This window comes from Lepidochelys kempii, chromosome 10 (assembly GCF_965140285.1).
Source record: "Lepidochelys kempii isolate rLepKem1 chromosome 10, rLepKem1.hap1, whole genome shotgun sequence".
Lineage (NCBI taxonomy): Eukaryota > Metazoa > Chordata > Testudines > Cheloniidae > Lepidochelys > Lepidochelys kempii.
Window position 1 is genome coordinate 43,632,952 of NC_136389.1, and position 21,920 is coordinate 43,654,871.

The 21,920-nt window shown below is 46.5% G+C and overlaps 1 protein-coding gene across 19 annotated transcripts in view; it reads left to right on the forward strand.

The window, feature by feature from the left end:
- CELF6 (CUGBP Elav-like family member 6) overlaps positions 1–21,920 on the forward strand; it is a 238,190-nt gene that overhangs the window by 161,566 nt on the left and 54,704 nt on the right. For 5 of the 19 annotated variants that reach the window (XM_073363128.2, XM_073363136.2, XM_073363133.2 and 2 more), the window contains 3 exons: positions 4,723–4,803; positions 6,475–6,618; positions 20,106–20,791. In XM_073363128.2, coding sequence (XP_073219229.1) covers positions 4,723–4,803; positions 6,475–6,618; positions 20,106–20,239 — 359 coding nt within the window. In that variant the 3' untranslated portion in view covers positions 20,240–20,791. Of the gene's footprint in view, positions 1–4,722; positions 4,804–6,474; positions 6,619–18,011; positions 19,407–20,105; positions 20,792–21,920 lie in introns of those variants that run through there. The other 14 variants (XM_073363131.2, XM_073363139.2, XM_073363137.2 and 11 more) reach the window with 8 other exon arrangements.

Consider the following 21,920-nt stretch of genomic DNA (forward strand, 5'->3'; position numbering starts at 1 on the left):
TGGAAATACTGCTGCAGTGCCTCATGGGAGTTGTAGTTCAGGCACCTCACGTCTCCATTTTCCTCTGTGGGCCAGGCTCCCCTCCCAGACTACATCTTCATGATGTACCATGGCCAGGGACTCCCATGATGCACCACTTCCACCAAGAGGGATGACCGTGGTGCATCATGGGCAATATAGTCTGACCAGGGAGCCTGGGATATAGGGGATAATGGGAGCCTGTGGCACTTAACTACAACTCCCATGAGACATTTGGCATTTCCAAAAACAAATATTTCAGTTTGTTTTTCAGCCAAAATATTCAGATTTTGATTTTTCCATCAGAATTTTCTATGGGGGCAAAAAATCTATTTTCTGACCAGCTCTAAACTTAATAGTTCATTTTTAAGTCTGATGGGATACTGCTAGAGTCTCTCTCATACATTTGAGCAGGGATTGAGTCTGCTGGAAAGGTTTAACTGAGTTACTATTAGCAGCTGTAGAAGTAGCGTAGTAGCACCTAGAGGCTGAGATTGGAGCCCTACTGGGCACTGTATAGACGCATAGTAAGACAGTCACTGCCCCAAACAGCTTGCACTCTGACCAGACAAGACAGGCGAAGAAAGTATTCTTATCCCCATTTTATAGATGGGAACTGAGCACAGAAATTTAAATGACTTGCCCAAGGCCACAGAGAGAGTCTGTGGGTGGCAGAGTTGGAAAGTGGACCCAGATATCCAGAATTCCAGTCCAGTACCTGAAGCACAGAACCATCTTGCCTTTCTGCTGACTCACTGCTGCAGCTGGTTTGTTACCACACCCAGACACAAAGGAAAAAGACGGACCTCTCTAATCAGATTGGATCTAGGGTGTGGGCTGAGTAACTTCCAGGGAGGAATCCTGGGAGCTGCCAAGTTTGCCAAAATGGCTTAGATTGGCTTTTGTTTCTCTTGGAATTCTGTTTGTGAATAAAACCAAATGGTAGGAAGGGGCTATGTTCTGAATCAATACAGTGTGAGAGACCTGAGTGCAGAAAGGCGGGGAAGCCAGTTCTCTCTCACACATACTTCTCAGCCCTCCAATTTAATTTAATTTTTAAAAATTTCCTCTCTATTAATGTTGATCATCACCAGTGTAATCATTTTTCACTGGGGTTTGGGATGGGGGAGAATTAATAGGTTACAGACATGTACCGGTTAAAACTGAATCCTTCCAAACCTGCTGTAGTTACATACCCCTGCAGGCTGCAAACCCGAGGTGAGACAGCATCTGGCATACCATATGCAGGTCTGGTCTCTGCTCTCTTACAATAGAAACTGAGAAGATACGCATTCAAACAAGGGAAACCAAAGTGACACAGAGATGTGAGAATTCCATCAGCAGGAAAAGAATAAAGAAGCCATGTTTATTTGTTTAGCCTAAAGAAACCGTCCTTGAGGGAGGACATGATGATGCTGTATAAATACTGAGGACCATATCCTCAGCTGATGTAAATCAGTGTAACTCCAGTGATTTTTGGGAACTTCCCTTATTTACACCTGCCTACCATCTGGCCCTGATAGAGCAATAATAAAGTGAGAGAAGGAAAATGATTATTTACATTGAAATGAAGTGATGGGTTTTATCTTAGTTATACTAGAGTAAATTGAGCTCAAAATAGGGATCCGATCCTGCAGGCCAAATTCATCCCTAGTGTTTCTCCATTTACTTCAAAGGAGTTCATAGCAGGGATGAAAATACACGAAAGTAGGCACAAGTGTTGGCTGCTTCCCAGATTCCTCCTTAAGCTCTGCTCAGCTCACACCCTTGGTCCTCGCTCACTAGAAGTCCACTCCTATGTCCCAAATATCTAGGAGGGGTAAGGACATACCTGCCTCAGCATATCCCACCCAACACTTTCCTGCAGGACCATCACCTGCTGCCAGCCTGCTACAGGGAGTCACGTGGCTAGAAAGTTTGCTCAATACACTGAAAAGAGACCCTTTGAATGCCTGCAACCTGTGGGGTTTGATTCCTTTTGTTGCATTATAATGAACATGTTTGGAATTACCCCTCACTCTAGACAATTCACATGTGCTATTCAGAGCTTTCTCAGAGGCTGAAATAGCAGCTGGCTCCCTTTTCATTCTGCAGAAATAATGCTGTAGACAAAATGCTACTCATGGGTATTTCATCCAGTTAATTAAGTGTTTCTCTGCCAGTACAGAAAAATCCACATGTCCATTAAAAGCATGCTCTCTAAAACACACTGCAGCACTGAGCCAGTCTCTCTGCTCAGTTACTCCAGTGTCTGTAGCTCAGCAGAGCACCACTTGTGGGAGTGAGCGCAGAAGCTTGTCCATTGCACATATGTACTGTATCTGAAATGTGAAATACCATCAATTTCGCCCCTGTTCATTGCTGCTGTTCTGTGTTCTACAGCAGCATCTACCAGCTGGGATTGGGCCCCATTGTGCTAGGCGCTGTATGTATACATAGCAAGATACAGTACTGTCCCTAAGGAGCTTGCATTCTAAATAGACAAGACAGACAAAGGGTGGGAGGGGAAACAGAGGTACAGGGAAGGGAAATGACTTGTCCAAGGTCATATAGCAGGTCAGTGGCAGAGCGAGGAATGCAGTCTAAATCTGCCTCCCACCAGCATTCAGCTAGATCAGGCTGCTCCCTCTATTTATGTTATTTAGCATGTACATACCACATGTCTCATCATAGGTGAACAAGTTGTGTATAGGTTCACACTCTGACATGTATGGGCCAGATTCTGATCTCTCTGAAACAGAGGTAAATCAGGAGTCAGTGGAGCTACACTGGTGTTAACCTGGTGTAAGAGCAGAGTCAGGCACCATGGGAAGTAGGAGGCATGGACATGAACTGGGGTGCCTGGAGCAATGCCAATTGACAGATGGTATAACTTCAACAGAAGCCTCCACGGATCAGCTGATCACTGAACACAAAGAGTGCAGGACTTGGTATGCAGTGAAAATGGACAAAGCTCAGAGACTTCAGAGCTTCAATCTGGATAAATCCCCACAAGTTCTGAGACTGTGCTGCCTCCAATTGGTTGCAAGGATCTGCAGAATGGACCATAAATCTCGTGAGAACAGGATTTTACAGTAGTTTTAAAGTTCTTCCTGCTTCTCATCCAAGCAGGAATACCAACAGGACAGCTTGTTTCATTGTATTCAAATGCTTCTGCTTCCCAGCCAGACTGGACCCCAGATGGGCAAAGGCACTGGGCAAAAGTGGTTGAAAGTTAACCCATCTTTTTCATGCTCAGTTTGGTTGGAGTTGGGGGTGGGAGGGGGCCTATCCAAGGTTTGGTATCTGCCCTGGTGCTCAGATCAGATATGGAGATGACCACAATAATATTCGGTATAACACTGGGAGAAGAAAGGAGCAGATTGTGCAGGAAGGAATGAGAAAGTGTTCCATCCTAGTGTGGAAAGGAAGCTCCCGTCTTTCTGGAAAGAATTTGGACACCTGTGCATTGCCAGGCAGGATGTTATGGAACAGAAACAAACACCCCAGGCAGACGCTCCCAGACAGGGAAGAGGGCCTCCCAACTGACACTGCAAAGAGAGCAGGGGCTGATTGTTGTCCCTGGAAGGGCCTATAAATGGGGGAGCAAACTGCTGCGCTTCCCCTAGTGAAGAGTTGCCACGGCAGAAAGGAGTGGGTGGGGCCGGCAATGTAGTGCTGGCTTTGGGGAAGGAGGAATGGCTGGCCTGCTCCCATCTTTCTCTGGGAGGGAGGGAGGAGTCCTCAGCCATTCTGAACATCAGAAATGCTATTGTTTGATTCCAGCTCTAAGACTGAGTGGAAACCAGGTAGGGGACACCTAGCCAGTCTAACTGACCAACCTGCTACCCAGGGCCAATGATTCCTCTCGCTCTTCATTCCCTGGTCAATGTCACACTGAGAAAGGGACCTGGCAGATTAGCGGCTGTACTGATGAGGAGCAAAAAGTGTCCAGCAAATGCCACTTTCCTGGATTACGTCAAGGGGCAAAGAGCGAGCCCCAGCCGGAGTGGGTAAATGAATGCCCAGCCCAGCAGTCCCAGCTGAGCGTCACAGTCCTGAGAAATTCTGTGCACAGAAGAACTGTGTCCACATGCTAATGCAGTCAGGGCCATTCCACTGGGACACCTGGACCATTTCCTTTTTATGTACTTCTCATAGGGCTGGTCCAAACAGAGAGGGGATCAGCTGGAAGCAAATTATACACTATGATCCCTGACTGAGATCAGTGGAGAATATGTCCCTATGGTGCTGGGTGGGCTCTGCACTGCTTTAGATGGGATGTAAAACCCAAGAACGATTCTCCCTGCAGTCCTCCAGGGTGTGCAGAACCCCAGTGCTCTGTGGGAGCTTTCATTCCCATGGGCACAATAGTTTCCTTTCCTTCCCAGCCATCCCGTTCCACCCCTTTTCCACATCATAAAGTGAGAACTCTTTTGTGAGCTGTCTTCTGAATGAGTCTTACACTGTGGATGTCACAGGTGTAGAACTAGGAGCCTCTGGTACAAAACAGAAGCAGCTTTCTGGGAGAGACTAGCAGCGCTACCTGAAGCTTCAGAGCTAAGCCAGGCAAAAGAAGCTGAAGGGCTCATGAAAACGTGGCCCCTATACCTGGGTGTCTCTGAATCGTTCGCTGGGGATGCCATTTGTGCCGTCTCGGAGTGTTAGCAAAGCAAAGCAGGACAGACCACTGAGGCTTGACCCTTTTGTTTTTCTGTTGTCCAGCAGCATACCCAGCAGCCTATGCACCTATCAGCCAGGCCTTTCCCCAGCAAGCGCCCATCATTCCACAGCAGCAGAGAGAAGGTAAGGGGGGGGAGGCGCACGTTCGGGAGGGGATAGGCTGAATGATGAATTCATTGATGTGGGTCTATTCGCTGGTCACTTATCCAGCTGTACAGCTATTCTGGGGTGGGGGAGCAACATCTGTTGGTCAATAAAGTAGTGTGTGTGTGGCGGGAGAAAGAGAGAGCCCATTAAAAAGGAAAGATAAGTGAATGATGTTAGACTTTGCTGCTTCAAAGACCATAGAAGGTCTCAGAACAAAAGATTTCCAGGCCAGGAGATAAATAAGCAGGCCCAGTAATTTGAAAGGAAATATCGAGGCAGATCTATTTTCCTGGGTTGAGGTAGGGCCCCTCATCTCAAAAAAGATATACTGGCATTAGAAAAGGTTCAGAAAAGGGCAACTAAAATGATTAGGGGTTTGGAACGGGTCCCATATGAGGAGAGATTAAAGAGGCAAGGACTTTTCAGCTTGGAAAAGAGGAGACTAAGGAGGGATATGATAGAGGTATATAAAATCATGAGTGGTGTGGAGAAAGTGAATAAGGAAAAGTTATTTACTTGTTCCCATAATATAAGAACTAGGGGCCACCAAATGAAATTAATGGGCAGCAGGTTTAAAACAAATAAAAGGAAGTTCTTCTTCACTCAGCACACAGTCAACCGGTGGAACTCCTTGCCTGAGGAGGTTGTGAAGGCGAGGACTATAACAGGGTTTAAAAGAGAACTGGATAAATTCATGGAAGTTAAGTCCATTAATAGCTATTAGCCAGGATGGGTAAGGAATGGTGTCCCTAGCCTCTGTTTGTCAGAGGGTGGAGATGGATGGCAGGAGAGAGATCACTAGATCATTACCTGTTAGGTTCACTCCCTCTGGGGCACCTGGCATTGGCCACTGTCGGTAGACAGGATACTAGGCTGGATTGACCTTTGGTCTGACCCAGTATGGCCATTCTTATGTTCTTATGATTGAAGTCCATGCTACCGGAGATGCTTAATAGAAATCAGCCATATCCCAGAGGAAGAAGAATTACTGGTAGCATGTGTGTGTATATGCTAGGTGTTTTAATGTAATCCCAGAGATTGATGGTTGGATGGTGTGTAGATGAATGGAAAGGATGGATGAGAAGACAGATAAGTGATAGGTGATGTGCAAATAGAGAAATGGGGAAATTGAGACATGCCAGGAAAGGTGGGTGAAAAAAATGAAAAGAAAAAGATGAAAGGAAACATAGCTGGAGAGGTGGAGTGGGGTGATGAACAGAGTAATGGGTATATGCAGGGACCTGAATGAACTGGTGAAAGGAAGTAGCTGAATTGCCAAGTGAACATTTAGATAGATTGCTGAATGGGCAAACAGTTACATGAAAAGACCTAGAGATGTAGAGAGAAATGTGTGGGCATAGATGGCTGGTTGGGTATGTCAACACAGGGCTAAGCAAAGCAATGCTGGGCCATATGGGTGAATGGAGTAACAGGTAGCTGGACACATTTAGAAAGAGATGGGTGGGTGGACTGACAGAAGGATGCACTAGTAATTTACTAGAGAGATCACTCAGTGACTGAAGATGCTCATTACAATGCCAGCTCAAACACAGTACACTGCGCAAGTCTGAGAAAGAGGAGGAAGGCACATGTGGCCTCTTTGCTAATGGGCGGCTGTTCTTTGTGTGTGCACGTGTGTTATCCCAGGTCCCGAAGGATGTAACCTGTTTATTTATCACCTGCCCCAGGAGTTCGGAGATGCGGAGCTCATGCAGATGTTTTTGCCTTTTGGCAATGTCATCTCTGCCAAAGTCTTTGTTGACCGTGCCACCAACCAAAGTAAATGCTTTGGTAAGTACCAGAGAACCTGCTCTCATCTTTCCCTCCAGGAGTTTTGCAGCATTGGCTCCTTTGGATAGTTGGGTCTCCTGTTGCATTTCACACAAAAGAGCATTTTGATGCATAGTGATGCTATGCTTCATTAAGGAGCCAATTAAGCCAATCGGTGGCCAGGTTTACCAGCAAATCTGAGCTATTTGGGAAACACGTGGGACATTTCTTCAATCCCACTCCAGTTACACACAAAGCAATCTGCATATGAACCTTTCTGCCTGAACTGATAGCAGAGAGACTAGACCCTGCATCCCCTCTGCAATCACATCATTATTGATATGTCCAGTCTGTTACATGAATAGGCTGGAACCATGTCTGAAAGGACTGACCACTCAAGGAACCAACAACACTTCTAGGTGGGCTTCAGAAGGAGGTGGTGCAGAATGGTACTCCGTACACCAGGGTGGTATGTTAGTGCATTCCATTCAGACAGGAGCTTACCTGATTAGGGAGGCTGCTTGCACAGGTCTCACTGTGTTCCAGAGGCTGAGATGTTCCCCTTAGAAATGGATAAAAGTTGAGTTCTGCAACATGAAATGTACCCAAATACGCAGGGTTTTGTGGCAAAGTTTCAGCAAAGTGAAACTGGTGGAATGTTATGTCTGGGGCTTCCTTCCTTTCATTCATAAGAACATAAGTATGGCCATACTGGGTCAGACCAAAGGTCCATCTCACCCAGTATCCTGTCTTCTGACAGTGGCCAATGCCAGGTGCCCAAGAGGGAATGAACAGAACAGGTAATCATCAAGTGATCCATCCCCTGTCACCCATTCCCAGCTTCTGGCAAACAGAGGCTAGGGACACCCCCATCCCTGCCCATCCTGGCTATTTGCCATTGATGGACCTATCCTCCATGAATTTATCTAGTTCTTTTTTGAATCTTGTTGTAGTCTTGGCCTTCACAACATCCTCTGGCAAGGAGTTCCACAGGTTGACTGTGCATTATGTGAAAAAATACTTCCTTTTGTTTGTTTTAAACCTGCTGCCTATTAATTTCATTTGGTGACTTCTAGTTCTTGTGTTATGAGGAGGAATAAATAACACTTCCTAATTTACTTGCTCCACACCAGTCATGATTTTATAGACCTCTATCATATCCCCCCCAGTCATCTCTTTTCCAAGCTGAAAAGTCCCAGTCTTATTAATCTCTCTTTATATGGAAGCTGTTCCATACCCCTAATCATTTTTGTTGCTCTTTTCTGAACCATTTCCAATTTCAATATATATATTTTTGAGATGAGGCGACCACATCTGCACCCAGTATTCAAGATGTGTGTGTACCATGGATTTATATAGAGGAAATACAATATTTTCTGTCTTATTATCTATCCCTTTCTTAATGATTCCCAACATTCTGTTTGCTTTTTTGGCTGCTGCTGCACATTGAGTGGATGTTTTCAGAGAACTATCTACAATGACTCCAAAATCTCTTTCCTGAGTGATATCAGCTAATTTAGACCCCATCATTTTATATGTGTGGCTGGGATAATGTTTTCAAATGTGCATTATTTTGCATTTATCAACACTGAATTTCGTCTCCCATTTTGTTGCCCAGTCACCCAGTTTTGTGAGATCCTTTTGTAGCTCTTTGCAGACTGCTTGGGACTTAACTATCTTGAGTAGTTTTGTATCATCTGCAAATTTGCCACCTCACTGTTTACTACTTTTTCTAAGTCATTTATGAATACGTTGAATAGGACTGGTCCCAATACAGACCCCTGGGGAACACCACTATTTACCTCTCTCCATTCTGAAAACTCACCATTTATTCCTACCCTTTGTTTCCTATCTTTTAACCAGTTACCAGTCCATGAGAGGACCTTCCCTCTTATCCCATGACAGCTTACTTTGCTTAACAGCCTTTGGTGAGGGATCTTGTCAAAGGCTTTCTGAAAATCTAAGTACACTATAATCAACTGGATCCCCCTTGTCCACATACTTGTTGACGCCCCCAAAGAATTCTAGTAGATTGGTGAGGCATGATTTCCCTTTACAAAAACCATGTTGACTCTTACCCAACAAATTATGTTAATCTATGTATCTGACAATTTTCTTCTTTACTCTAGTTTCAACCAGTTTGCCTGGTACTGAAGTCATGCTTGCTGGCCTGTAATTGCTGGGGTCACCTCTGGAGCCCTTTTTAAAAATTGGCGTCACATTAGCTATCCTCCAGTCATTTGGTACATAAGCTGATTTAAATGATACATTACAGACTACAGTTAGTAGTTCTGCAATTTCACATTTGAGTTCCTTCAGAACTCTTGGGTGAATACCATCTGGTCCTGGTGACTTACTACTGTTTAGTTTATCAGTTTGTTCCAAAACCTCCTCAAATGACACCTCAATCTGGGACAGTTCCTCAGATTTGTCACCTATAAAGAATCGCTTAGGTTTGGGAATCTCCCTCACATCCTCAGCCGTGAAGACCAATGCAAAGAATTCATTTAGTTTAACTGCAATGGCTCTATCATCCTTGAGTGCTCCTTTAGCATCTTGATCGTCCAGTGGCCCCACTGGTTGTTAGCAGGCTTCTTGCGTCTGATGTACTTAAAACAAAATTTGCTATTAGTTTTTGAGTCTTTGGCTAGCTGTTCTTCAAATTCTTTTTTGGCCTTCCTAATTATATTTTTACACTTTATTTGCCAGACTTTATGCTCCTTTCTATTTACCTCACTAAGGTTTAACTTCCACTTTATAAAGGATGCCTTTTTGTCTCTCACTGCTGCTTTTACTTTGTTGTTTAGCCACGGTGGCACTTTTTTGGTTCTCTTACTATGTTTTTTCATTTGGGGTATACGTTTAAATTGAGCCTCTATTATGGTGTCTTTAAAAAGTTTCCATGCAAATTGCTGGGATTTCACTTTTGGCACTGTACCTTTTAATTTTTGTTTAACTAACTTCCTCATTTTTTTGTAGTTCCCCTTTCTGAAATTAAATGCTGCAGTGTTGGGCCGCTGCGGTGTTTTCCCCGCCATAGGGATTTTATGCTTAATTATATTATGCTTAAGGATCCGTGTTTGTCACAGAGGTCACGGAAGCCACGGATTCTGTGACTTTCCATAACCTCCATGACTTCTGCAGCAGTCCGTGGGGCTGGCCTGGGAGCTACCTGAGCAGCTCAGGCAGCCCCTGGGCCATTCACACCAGCTGCTGCTGGGGCAGTCTTGGACCCCACCGCCCCCCAGCAGAAGGAGTTTGGGTGGTGGGGGGCTCAGGGCTGGGGATTAGGGTGCAGGGGCGGTGCTTATGGGGGGGGCTCCCCAGAAAGGTGACAGCAACTCCCCTGCCCACAGACACCTCCCCCACAGCTCCCATTGGCCGCAGTTCCCAACCAATGGGGGGTGCCGGGGGTGCTTGGGGGGGCAGCTGCAGGGGCACTCTGGAGTGTGGGGGCTTGGGAAAGAGCGGAGGTAGCATGTGGAGCTGGGAGCTGGAGGTCACTGCTTCCAGAAGCCGGGTAGGGAAACTGCCCCAGGTCCACCAAACCTCCCCCTCCACCCCCAAGTACCCATGACACCGCCCCCCCCAGGCCACAACCTCCCCCCGTGGCACCCCTGGGACTGCCACCCCCAGCACACCCCTGCCCCCCCCAGCACCTGCAGTGCCCCCAGGGCCGCCCCCTGGAGCCACTTCCCCTCTCAAGTTTTAGTCAGGGGTATATAGTAAAAGTCATGGACAGGTCACGGGCTGTGAATTTTTGTTTTTTGACCTTGACCTGTCCATGACTTTTACTAAAAATACCCGTGACTAAAACGTATCCTTCGTTATGGTCACGATTACCAAGCAGTCCAGCTATATTCACCTCTTGGACCAGATCCTGTGCTCCACTTAGCCCTGGTCTACACTAGGACTTTAGGTCGAATTTAGCAACGTTAAATCGATGTAAACCTGCACCTGTCCACACGATGAAGCCCTTTTATTCGATTTAAAGGGCTCTTAAAATCGATTTCCTTACTCCACCCCTGACAAATGGATTAGCGCTTAAATCGGCCTTGCCAAGTCGAATTTGGGGTACTGTGGACACAATTCGACGGTATTGGCCTCCGGGAGCTATCCCAGAGTGCTCTATTGTGACCGCTCTGGACAGCACTCTCAACTCAGATGCATGGCCAGGTAGACAGGAAAAGAACCGCGAACTTTTGAATCTCATTTCCGGAGACTGCGGGAACTGTGGGATAGCTCACCACAGTGCAACACTCCGGAAGTCAACGCTTGCCTCGGTACTGTGGAAGCACTCCGCCGAGTTAATGCACTTAATGCACTTAGAGCATTTTCTGTGGGGACACACACACTCGAATATATAAAACCGATTTCTAAAAAAACTATTTCTATAAATTCGACCTAATTTCGTAGTGTAGACATACCCTTAGAACTAAATCAAGAATTGCCTCTCCTCTTGTGGGTTCCAGGACTGGCTGCTCCAAGAAGCAGTGATTTAAGGCGTCGAGAAACTGTATCTCTTCATCCTGTCCTGAGGTAACATGTACCCAGTCAAATATGGGGATAGTTGAAATCCCCCATTATTATTGAGTTTTTTATTTTTATAGCCTCTCTAATCTCCTTGAGCATTTCATAGTCACTATCACCATCCTGGTCAGTGGTCGGTAATATATCCCTACTGCTATATTCTTATTTTTAGAGCATGGACTTACTCGCCATAGAGATTCTATGGTACAACTTGGTTCATTTAAGATTTTTACTTCATTTGACACTCTGCTTTCTTTCACATATAATGCCACTCCCCCCTGCCCCACAGCATGACCTGTTCTGTCCTTCCGATATATTTTGTACCCTGGTATTACTGTGTCCCATTGATTATCCTCATTCCACCAAATGTCTGTGATGCCTATTATATCAATCTCCTCATTTAATACGAGGCACTCTAGTTCACCCATCTTATTATTTAGACTTCTAGCATTTTTATATAAGCACTTTAAAAAATCCTCACTTTTTATCTGTCTGCCATTACATGATGTAATTGAATGGGACTCTTTTTCATTTGATTGTTTCTCATCAGATCCTACCCATATTTTATCATCTTCATCCTCTCTTCCTTACTAGGACATAGAGAATCTTCATTAATAGAACCTCCCCTAAAGGATGTCTCTGTCAGAACCACGTGTTCCTCCGTACATGTTGGCTTTCTACCCCTTCCCTCCCCTCCTCACCCCCTCCTATTTCCAAGAAAATTACATGTTGCCTAGATTTTGTAGACTTTATAGACCTTGGCCTGAAGAAAATGACAAACAAAATCACTTCTCATGCACTGTTTGTGTAGGTACCGGGACTTGAGCGGGATGTCATGCATTAGCCTTCTAGTCAATGGTCTGCCCTGAAAAGAGTTGTGTAGAGCAAAGCACTGCAATTCCTGTCAGCCAGTGGGGCAGCCTGATGCCTCAGCACAGTTTGTTGAGGTTTTGACAAGCAGTGGTGGCTAAGGCAATTGGAGTGCAGTGCGTACTTCCATCCAGGTAAGACAAGGAGGACTGATACTATGGTGATGGGTTTGGTATGGGAGAGTGGATGGATGATTGGTAGATATCCCTGCAGTGAGCTGGGATGAGCCAGGTAGCACTTAGGCTTCATGATGGCTAGATACTACCTCCAGGAGTACAGAGCCATCCCAGAGAACAACTATTTTTCCTATCCTTTACTCTGACCTAGGCCTGGGTGGTCACTAAGTCCTGGACCAGGTGTGGCTTCTTTGGTGGGCAGAAAAGTATGTTAATTAGTGAGAAAAGATGGTTTCAGGTGAAATGTCACAAGCTTTCCCAACCCTGCAGAGGTGGGACAAAGACAAACTTGTGCCCAGAGGGCATGTGAAGACATTTACAAAGCCCTCTTTATGTGTAGAGGATGGAAGTACCCTGAGGTCAGCTCCCTCAAGTCTTTATCTCATGCCAGGACCTGCTCAGGCAACAGGCGTAACATAATGATCAGTTTTATGTTGCATAGTCACTGTGCTGCGTATAAAGAATGTTATAAAAGGGACCAGCAGTCTTGTGTCCAAAATCAGTTTAAAATAGAAAGCAGGCATGGCAGAAAGTCTGTCTGATTTCACTTTCCACTAACCAGAACAGACCCCTACAAACACGTCCATGCCTACCTTGGGCCAGCTCTTCAGCTGGCATACAGAAGTGTGGTTTCATTGAGGTCCATGGAACTAGTGCAGTTTACACTAACTGAAGCTCAAGCCCAGTTATTTTATGGCTATTGAAGTCCTGAACAAACCCATGCAGCCAAAAAATCAAAAGACCTGTATTCATGTGAGCAAAGTCAGCACACAGGGCTGGTCCAGTCAGAGAGACAGGATGGTTCAGTGGCAAGGGTACTAGCGCAGTACTCAGTTGATAGGGCTATACCACAGACTCTGCGTATGACCTTGGGCATATCACTTAGTCTCGCTGTGCCTCAGTTCCCCCTCTGTGAAATGGAAATGATAGTTCTTACCTACCTCACAAGGTGTTGTAAGGCTAAGTAGATGAAAGAATTCAAGGCACCCCCATGATCATGGGGGGCCACATAGGTTTAATCAAAGTCCAGATGAACTTAGGGCAGGTGTTTTTCATGGCAGCTTGCACTAGGAAGCCCCAGTGAAAAGGGCAGAGGTTGTGCAAATGGAGTAAGTAGTGAGAGGCTGGGCACAGGATTCTCAGCATTTCACTCTGCAGCTCTCCTGGAGGTTTGTTCCAGTGTGGCCATCCCACTCCCACACCCGCTCCTGCTCAGCACTCAGCTCACAGACAAAAGCAGGGGGCAGGAGTCATGGCTTGTTTCGAAATCTTGTACTCCTGAGACTAATAACAAAATCCCTGCCTGGCACGTGCTGCTATCCCAGTGGGAGGAGTATGGAAGGAGACAGTGTCACAGCCAAAGCAGCCAGACTCCCCAAACCCACAGGTTTGATTCCCTCCCCCAGACTCAACTCACCCCGTCAGTTTTCTGAGGCGGATAAACTGAGTACTGGCCTCTGGCTAGTGACCTTAAAACTCAAGATCTTCTGTGTGTGTACGAAAGAGCCCCTGGCCCTTTCCTTAAGATGAATCATAGAATATCAGGGTTGGAAGGGACCTCAGGAGGACATCTAGTCCAACCCCCTGCTCAAAGCAGGATCAATCCCCAACTAAATCATCCCAGCCAGGGCTTTGTCAAGCCCTTAAAAACTTCTAAGGAAGGCGATTCCACCACCTCCCTAGGTAACGCATTCCAGTGTTTCACCACCCTCCTAGTGAAAAAGTTTTTCCTAAGATCCAACCTAAACCTCCCCCACTGCAACTTGAGACCATTACTCCTTGTTCTGTCATCTGCTACCACTGAGAACAGTCTAGATCGATCCTCTTTGGAACCCCCTTTCAGGTAGTTGAAAGCAGCTATCAAATCCCCCCTCATTCTTCTCTTCCGCAGACTAAACAATCCCAGTTCCCTCAGCCAGCCTCTCCTCATAAGCCATGTGTTCCAGTCCCCTAATCATTTTTGTTGCCCTCCGCTGGACATTTTCCAGTTTTTCCACATCCTTCTTGTAATGTGGGGCCCAAAACTGGACACAGTACTCCAGATGAGGCTCACCAATGTCGAATAGAGAGGAACGATCACGTCCCTCAATCTGCTGGCAATGCCCCTACTTATACATCCCAAAATGCCACTGGCCTTCTTGGCAACAACAGCACACTGTTGACTCATAGCCAGCTTTTCGTCCACTGTAACCCCTAAGTACTTTTCTGCAGAACTGCTGCCTAGCCATTCAGTCCCCAGTCTGTAGCGGTGCATGGGATTCTTCCGTCTAAGTGCAGGACTCTGCACTTGTCCTTATTGAACCTCATCAGATTTCTTTTGGCCCAATCCTCTAATTTGTCTAGGTCCCTCTGTATCCTATCCCTACCCTCCAGCATATCTACCTCTCCTCCCAGTTTAGTGTCATCTGCAAACTTGCTGAGGGTGCAATCCACACTATCCTCCAGATCATTTATGAAGATATTAAACAAAACCGGCCCGAGGACTGACCCTTGGGGCACTGCACTTGATACCGGCTGCCAACTAGACATGGAGCCATTGATCACTACCCGTTGAGCCCGACAATCTAGCCAACTTTCTATCCACCTTATAGTGTATTCATCCAGCCCATACTTCTTTAACTTTCTGGCAAGAATACTGTGGAGACCGTGTCAAAAGTTTTGTTAAAGTCAAGGAACAACACGTCCACTGCTTTCCCCTCATCCACAGAGCCAGTTATCTTGTCACAGAAGGCAATTAGATTAGTCAGGCATGACTTGCCCTTGGTGAATCCATGCTGACTGTTCCTGATCACTTTCCTCTCCTCTAAGTGCTTCAGAATTGATTCCTTGAGGACCTGCTCCATGATTTTTCCAGGGACTGAGGTGAGGCTGACTGGCCTGTAGTTCCTCCTTCTTCCCTTTTTTAAAGATGGGCACTATATTAGCCTTTTTCCAGTCATCCGGCACTTCCCCTGATCGCAATGAGTTTTCAAAGATAATGGCCAATGGCTCTGCAATCACAACCGCCAACTCCTTGAGCACTCTCGGATGCAGCGCATCCGGCCCCATGGACTTGTGCTCGTCCAGCTTTTCTAAATAGTCCCGAACCACTTCTTTCTCCACAGAGGGCTGGTCACCTCCTCTCCATGCTGTGCTGCCCAGTGCAGTAGTCTGGGAGCTGACCTTGTTCGTGAAGACAGAGGCAAAAAAAGCATTGAGTACATTAGCTTTTTCCACATCCTCTGTCAGTAGGTTGCCTCCCTCATTCAGTAAGGGGCCCACACTTTCCTTGACTTTCTTCTTGTTGCTAACATACCTGAAGAAACCCTTCTTGTTACTCTTAACATCTCTTGCTAGCTGCAACTCCAGGTGTGATTTGGCATTCCTGATTTCACTCCTGCATGCCCGAGCAATATTTTTATACTCTTCCCTGGTCATTTGTCCAATCTTCCACTTCTTGTAAGCTTCTTTTTTGTGTTTAAGATCAGCAAGGATTTCACTGTTAAGCCAAACTGGTCGCCTGCCATATTTACTATTCTTTCTACATATAGGGATGGTTTGTCCCTGTAACCTCAATAAGGATTCTTTAAAATACAGCCAGCTCTCCTGGACTCCTTTCCCCCTCATATTATTCTCCCAGGGGATCCTGCCCATCAGTTCCCTGAGGGAGTCAAAGATGAGAGGTGTGCCCATCTCCCCTGACCTCTCTGGCTATGTTGTGCCCTGGAGATGGCTGTACGTTGGGCTGTCAAGCATTTTGGAAAGCTGTGGGTTGTGAAATACAGGAGGTGTTATTGTGATGCATGGGATCAGCTGTCTTTGCCTTCAACATTGATACACCTGAACCAAGTAAACTACAGTGTGTTCACCTCACATTTACTGCCTCAAGCCAGTTATTAGGCACAGACCCATCATGTCTATAGACTGCCCGGGGTGGGGGTTTTACTACTGTTGGGATAATCCTGGGAATGGGGCTAGGAATATATGCTTTTATATAAGCTATCAACACACTGGTAAGATACTTTGCAGCTGGTCTTCCACTCCAGACGTGCTGTGGCAATCCCTTAGCATCCCACTGAAATCAATGGGATACCCTTGGTACAGTACATCATTCAGCAAAGGGAGGTGCATCCTGCCTGAGGAATGTGGCATACTTAGCAGCATGCTTACATGGACAAGATGGAGACCATTTCTCCAAGGGAGAACAAACCTTTTGAATTGGCATTAAAGACTCAGGTTGGTATAAATCACGTAACTCCATTGGTAACACCAATTTTCACTGCTGAGTATTTGGTCCTAGAAGAAGACAGTCCCTGTCGTGATGATTTCTCATATAGCTGGACAGATGTCAGAGGCCATTCAGGTGTGGTACAACCTTATAAATCGCAGCAGCTGTGTTCATTGCTGTTGACCATGCTAGGCTGCCCTGCAGTGAGTCAATAATCGTCTCTTTCAGCCTGGTTTAGTTGCATGGCACTGCCAAGAGCTCCTGAGTAAGTTCTGAGGCACCTTGCATTGGCATAGAGCTGAGAAATATGAGCATGCTATGACAGCCGGTAGATGCCAAGTGTAAGGATGCAGCCTCTGGCAGGACACAACTGAGAGTATCAATTAAGGACAAATTGCTTAGAGCAGGGCAGTCACAGCCCAAGGCTGGGTGTCCTTTATTATTAAGGCACGCCAAACCAGCCAAACAGAGAGGACTTAGGTTTTACCCCACTGGCTAACCAGAAGTCATACAAGCAACTCCCTCAGACACTCCAGTTTCCCAGTATCACCACCAGCACCACTCCTTACGGGGATGAATGGTTATGAAAACCAATACCCCAGTAAAAGAAAAAAGGTTCTCCCGATCCCAAAGGAACAAGCCTCAGACCCAGGTCAATATACAAGTCGAATCTTATCCACAAATCACGCTGTTGCCAATCCTTTAGAATCTAAAATCTAAAGGTTTATTCATAAAAAGAAAGAAATATAGATGAGAGCTAAAATTACTTCAATGGAATCAATTATGTACAGTAATGGCAAAGTTCTTGATTCAGGCTTGTAGCAGTAATGGAATAAACTGCAGGTTCAAATCAAGTCTCTGGAGTACATCCACAGCTTGGATGGGTCATTCAGTCCTTTGTTCTGAGCTTCAGTGTAGCAAAGTTCCTCCAGAGGTAAGAAGCAGGATTGAAGACAAAATGGAGGAGTTTCCAAGGCCTTTTATATCCTCTGCCATGTGGAAGGACACCCCTTTGTTCTTATTGTGGAAAATCACAGCAGCAAGGTGAAAAGAACGAGGAGTACTTGTGGCACCTTAGAGACTAACAAATTTATTTGGGCATAAGCTTTCGTGGGCTAAAACCGATTTCATCAGATGCATGCAGTGGAAAAGACAGTGGGAAGATATATATACACAGAGAAAGCTTATGCCCAAATAAATTTATAAGTCTCTAAGGTGCCACAAGTACTCCTCATTCTTTTTGCTGATACAGACTAACACGGCTACCACTCTGAAACCAAGCAGCAAGGTGGAGTTTGGAGTCACATGGGCAAGTCACATGTCCATGCATGACTCACTTTTTCACAGGTAGAGCAGCCATTGCTCACATGCTACCTTGAATGTCCTCAGGAAGACTCCTCATATGTGGACTGGAGTCCCCCACGGTCCATTGTCAGTTAAGTGTTTCTTGACTGGGCACTTAATCTGAAGAGTCCCTTCTCAATAAGCTGGCCAATTGCTTCACTGATGCTACTTAGAATCAAACACATTGAGATACAAGTACATAGCAAATATTTATAATTTTAAATACAAAAATGATATATGCATGCAGATAGCATAATCATAACCAGCAAATCATATCCTTTTTATAGACACCTCACTCGACAACCTTTGTACAATATTTGCTGCAAATATATAACAGTGATTGCAACAATGATCTATATGGTCACAGTTCATGTCAATAACGTCACACCAAGGTCAGGACCTGTAGATAGATCTCCACTGTTATGATGATCAACACCCCCAACAGCACACCTTTCAAGACCCAGGGGTCCCAGGACATGCCTATCACAACATGTGGTATATCTCATCCAGTGCACCCACAACAACTATGTGGGCGAAACCGTTCACTAAGCTCTCGAATGAATTCACACAGGAAAACGATAAGACAATAACACCCTGTCACCTGCGGGTGAACAGTTTTCACACAATGATCACTCTATATCTAACCTCTCGGTCATCATTTTCAAAGGAAACCTGCACAACGCCTTCAAAAGACCAGCCTGGGAGCTTAAATTTATAACACTGCTAGACACTAAAGATCATGGACTGGACAGAGACACTGGAATCATGGATTATTACAACAATCGGTAACCCACTAACAACCCCCGCAAGCTGCCATTTTCCCCCTCCCTTCTTCCCCCCTATGACTGCAGGGGTGTTAACAGACCACTTCATGTTGAATGGTCCCTTGAAATATGGGTTAATGACTTATACTAAACAATCTGTTCCACCTTGTGTTTCGCTGTGATTCTCTGAGTACCTTCCCCAGACCTGAAGAAGAGCTCTGTGTGGCTCGAAAGCTTGTCTCAGGCCCTGTCTACACTGGCAAGTTTCTGCGCAGTAAAGCAGCTTTCGGGTGACCAACCGTCATCCCCACCCCATAAATTCCTTTGGAATTTTGAAAGTCCCCTTCCTGTTTGCTCAGTGATGCATGCAGTGGTCTCAGCGCATCTTTCCAGGTGGCGATGCCTGCTCCATGCACCAGGCGATCCCCAGCTTGGAGCAATGCTGAACTGCTGGACCTCATCAGCATTTGGGGAGAGGAGGCTGTGCAGTCCCAGCTGCGCTCCAGCCATGGGAGTTATGATACCTACAGACAGATTTCACAATGGATGACAGAAAGAGGCCATGACCAGGATGCATTGCAGTGCAGGGTAAAAGTGAAGGAGCTGCAGAACGCCTACCACAAGGCGCTGCGCCCACGAGCTGCCGGTTCTACAAAAAGCTGGACGCGATACTCTGTGGCGACCCCATCTCCACTGCGAAGACCAATATGGATACTTCATTGGCTCGTGTGCCAGTCAAAAGTGGACCAAGCCAGGAGGAGGAAATCTTGGATGAGGATGTGGAGCGGGACCCAGAGGCAGAAGATGACTCAGACGTCAGAGATGCATGCAGCCAGGAGCTCTTTTCTACCCTGGAGGAGGCTAGCCAGTCACAGCTGTCAGATGTTGGTGAAGCGCAAACAGGAGAGGAAGCCCCTGGTAAGTGGATTTGATTTTGGGAATCACTGATGCAAATTGTTGGGGGCAGGAGGGTTGCAGAAAGCAGGCGTGTCTCCCACCACATGCCTAGTCTGAGCGCCGTAACAGGCTGTTGATTGATTCCCTCACTTCACGGGAATCTCCCTCAGAGATCTCCAGAAAACTCTTGTAGAAATACTGGGCAATCCACTGCCACAGGTTCTTCGGCAGAGCTGCTTTGTTTCTTGCTCCATTAACAGTACCTTTTCCGCACTACTGTGCCGTCACAGGGAGAGTGCGGACAGGAGGGTGAACATTGCTGCACACAGGCAAGCTGCATAGGGGCCAGGGCAGAAGCTTCAATCTTGGAGAAGACCCTCCCTTGATTCCCTGCTCACCCTCAGCAGCGAGATATCTTCCATAATGATCACCTCCTGTGAAAAGTGTGGGGACAGGAATGATTATCAGGCCCCCCACTACAGTGCTGGCTTTCCCCGAGAGCCATGTGCCCAGTGTACAGCAGAGTCCGGGAAGAGTGATTTACCCTGCCCTGGTGGCTACTCACCATTATGGGGGTCTTGTGGCTCATGTGTGCTTGCCTGGGGTCAGCCAGTTAGTGACAGGTGTCAGTGTATGGGCTGTGTTTTAATTCACTGAATCAATGTTCTCTGTGTTGCAAACAATACTGCTTCTGTAAAACGTTGTGTTTAAACTTCACAGAGATGACCTTGGGAGCCCAGCCTCCTTCTTTGTTATTGGCAGCTGAAAGGCTGTGCAGAATTAGAAAGCGGCCAAGAAGAACTAAGGAGGACTTTCTGTGTGATGTTATGATGCACTCCGCCACCAGGAAATAGGAATTGAAGGAGTGGCTGGACAGTGAGAAGAGGGACCAAAAGGATAATGCGGCATGCCAGAATAAAGCCACGGAGCGGCTCTTAAAGGTTATGGAGCACCAAGCAGACACGCTCCAGGACATACTAGCTCTGCAAACCGAGCAGCTGTGTGCCCGCCCTCCCCTGCAGCCGCTGTTGCAAAACTCTTTCCCATGCTCCCCCCAGAGACCACCAACACACTCTGATCAACCTCCTGTGTCCAGTCTATACCCATATCATTCCACTCCTCCCCCATCACAGTCCAGCACTGTGGACTTCCACTACCCACTGCACTCAACACCCATCCCTCTGCAGTTTGGCCCTGCTGAAGTACAGTACCCACTGCACTGTACTCCAAAGGAGAAGGTTGGATATGATCCTTGGACATAAATCTTTAGCTGTCCCAGGACCCCACCTCCTCCTGGGACCTTCCCTTCCCCCATCTCCCTCACTGCTGATGTTTTTTTTTGTTTGTTTGTTTGACTCTCTTCTCCAGTTGTTGTTTTTTAATAAAAGAATTGTGTTGGTTTGAAAGCAATCTTAATTCTATTAATTGAAAGCAAACAGAGACCTGCAAAGCAACAGACAATTATCTTAAACCTTCATATTGCAGCATCTGCACCAATCACAATCCCCTCCTAACATTACAAGTACTGCACTCCTGAGCACAGCAACAAATATTAGTGGCTCTCAGCTTTAGATTGCTGCCTCAAGGCATCCCTGATCCTTATGGCCCCGCGCTGTCCCACTCTAATAGCCTGGTCTCTGGCTGTTCAAACTCAGCCACCAAGCACTGAGGCTCTGCGGTCCAGCCATGAGTGAAGCTTTCACTCTTCCCTTCACAAATATTATGGCGCGTACAGCACGCGGCTATAAGCATAGGAATATTGTCATCGGCCAGGTCCAGCATCCCACAGAGGCAGCGCCAGCGGGCCTTTAAATGGCCAAAAGCACACAAAACAGTCATTCTGCACTTGCTCAACCTGTTGTTGAACCGCTCCTTGCTGCTGTCAAGTTGCCCAGTGTATGGCTTCATAAGCCACAGCATTAAGGGATAGGCAGGGTCTCCCAGGACCACAGTGGGCATTTCTACTTCCCCTACGGTGATCTTCTGGTCTGGAAAGGAAATCCCTGCTTGTAGCTTCCTGAACAGGCCAGTGTTCCGAAAGGTGCGTGCATCATGCACCTTTCCAGACCAGCCTGCCTTAATGTCTGTGAAACGCCCACGGTGATCCACAAGCGCCTGGAAAACCATTGAGAAATAACCCTGGCGATTAATGTACTAGTTGGTTAGGTGGTCTGGGGCCAGAACTGGAATATGTGTGCTATCGCTGCCTCCACAGTTAGGGAAGCCCATTTGTGCAAAGCCATCTACAATGTCACGCACATTGCCCGGTATCATGGTCTTTTGGAGCAGGATGCAATTAATGGCCCTGCAGACTTCCATCAACACGAATCCAATGGTAGACTTTCCCACTCTGAACTGGTTTACGACCGATTGGTAGCAATCTGAAGTAGCCAGCTTCCACAGTGCAATCGCCACACGCTTCTCCGACAGCAGGGCAGCTCTCATTCTCATGTCCTTGCGCCGCAGCGCTGGGGCGAGCTCATCACACAGTCTTATGAAAGTGGCTTTCCTCATCCGAAAGTTCTGCAGCCACTG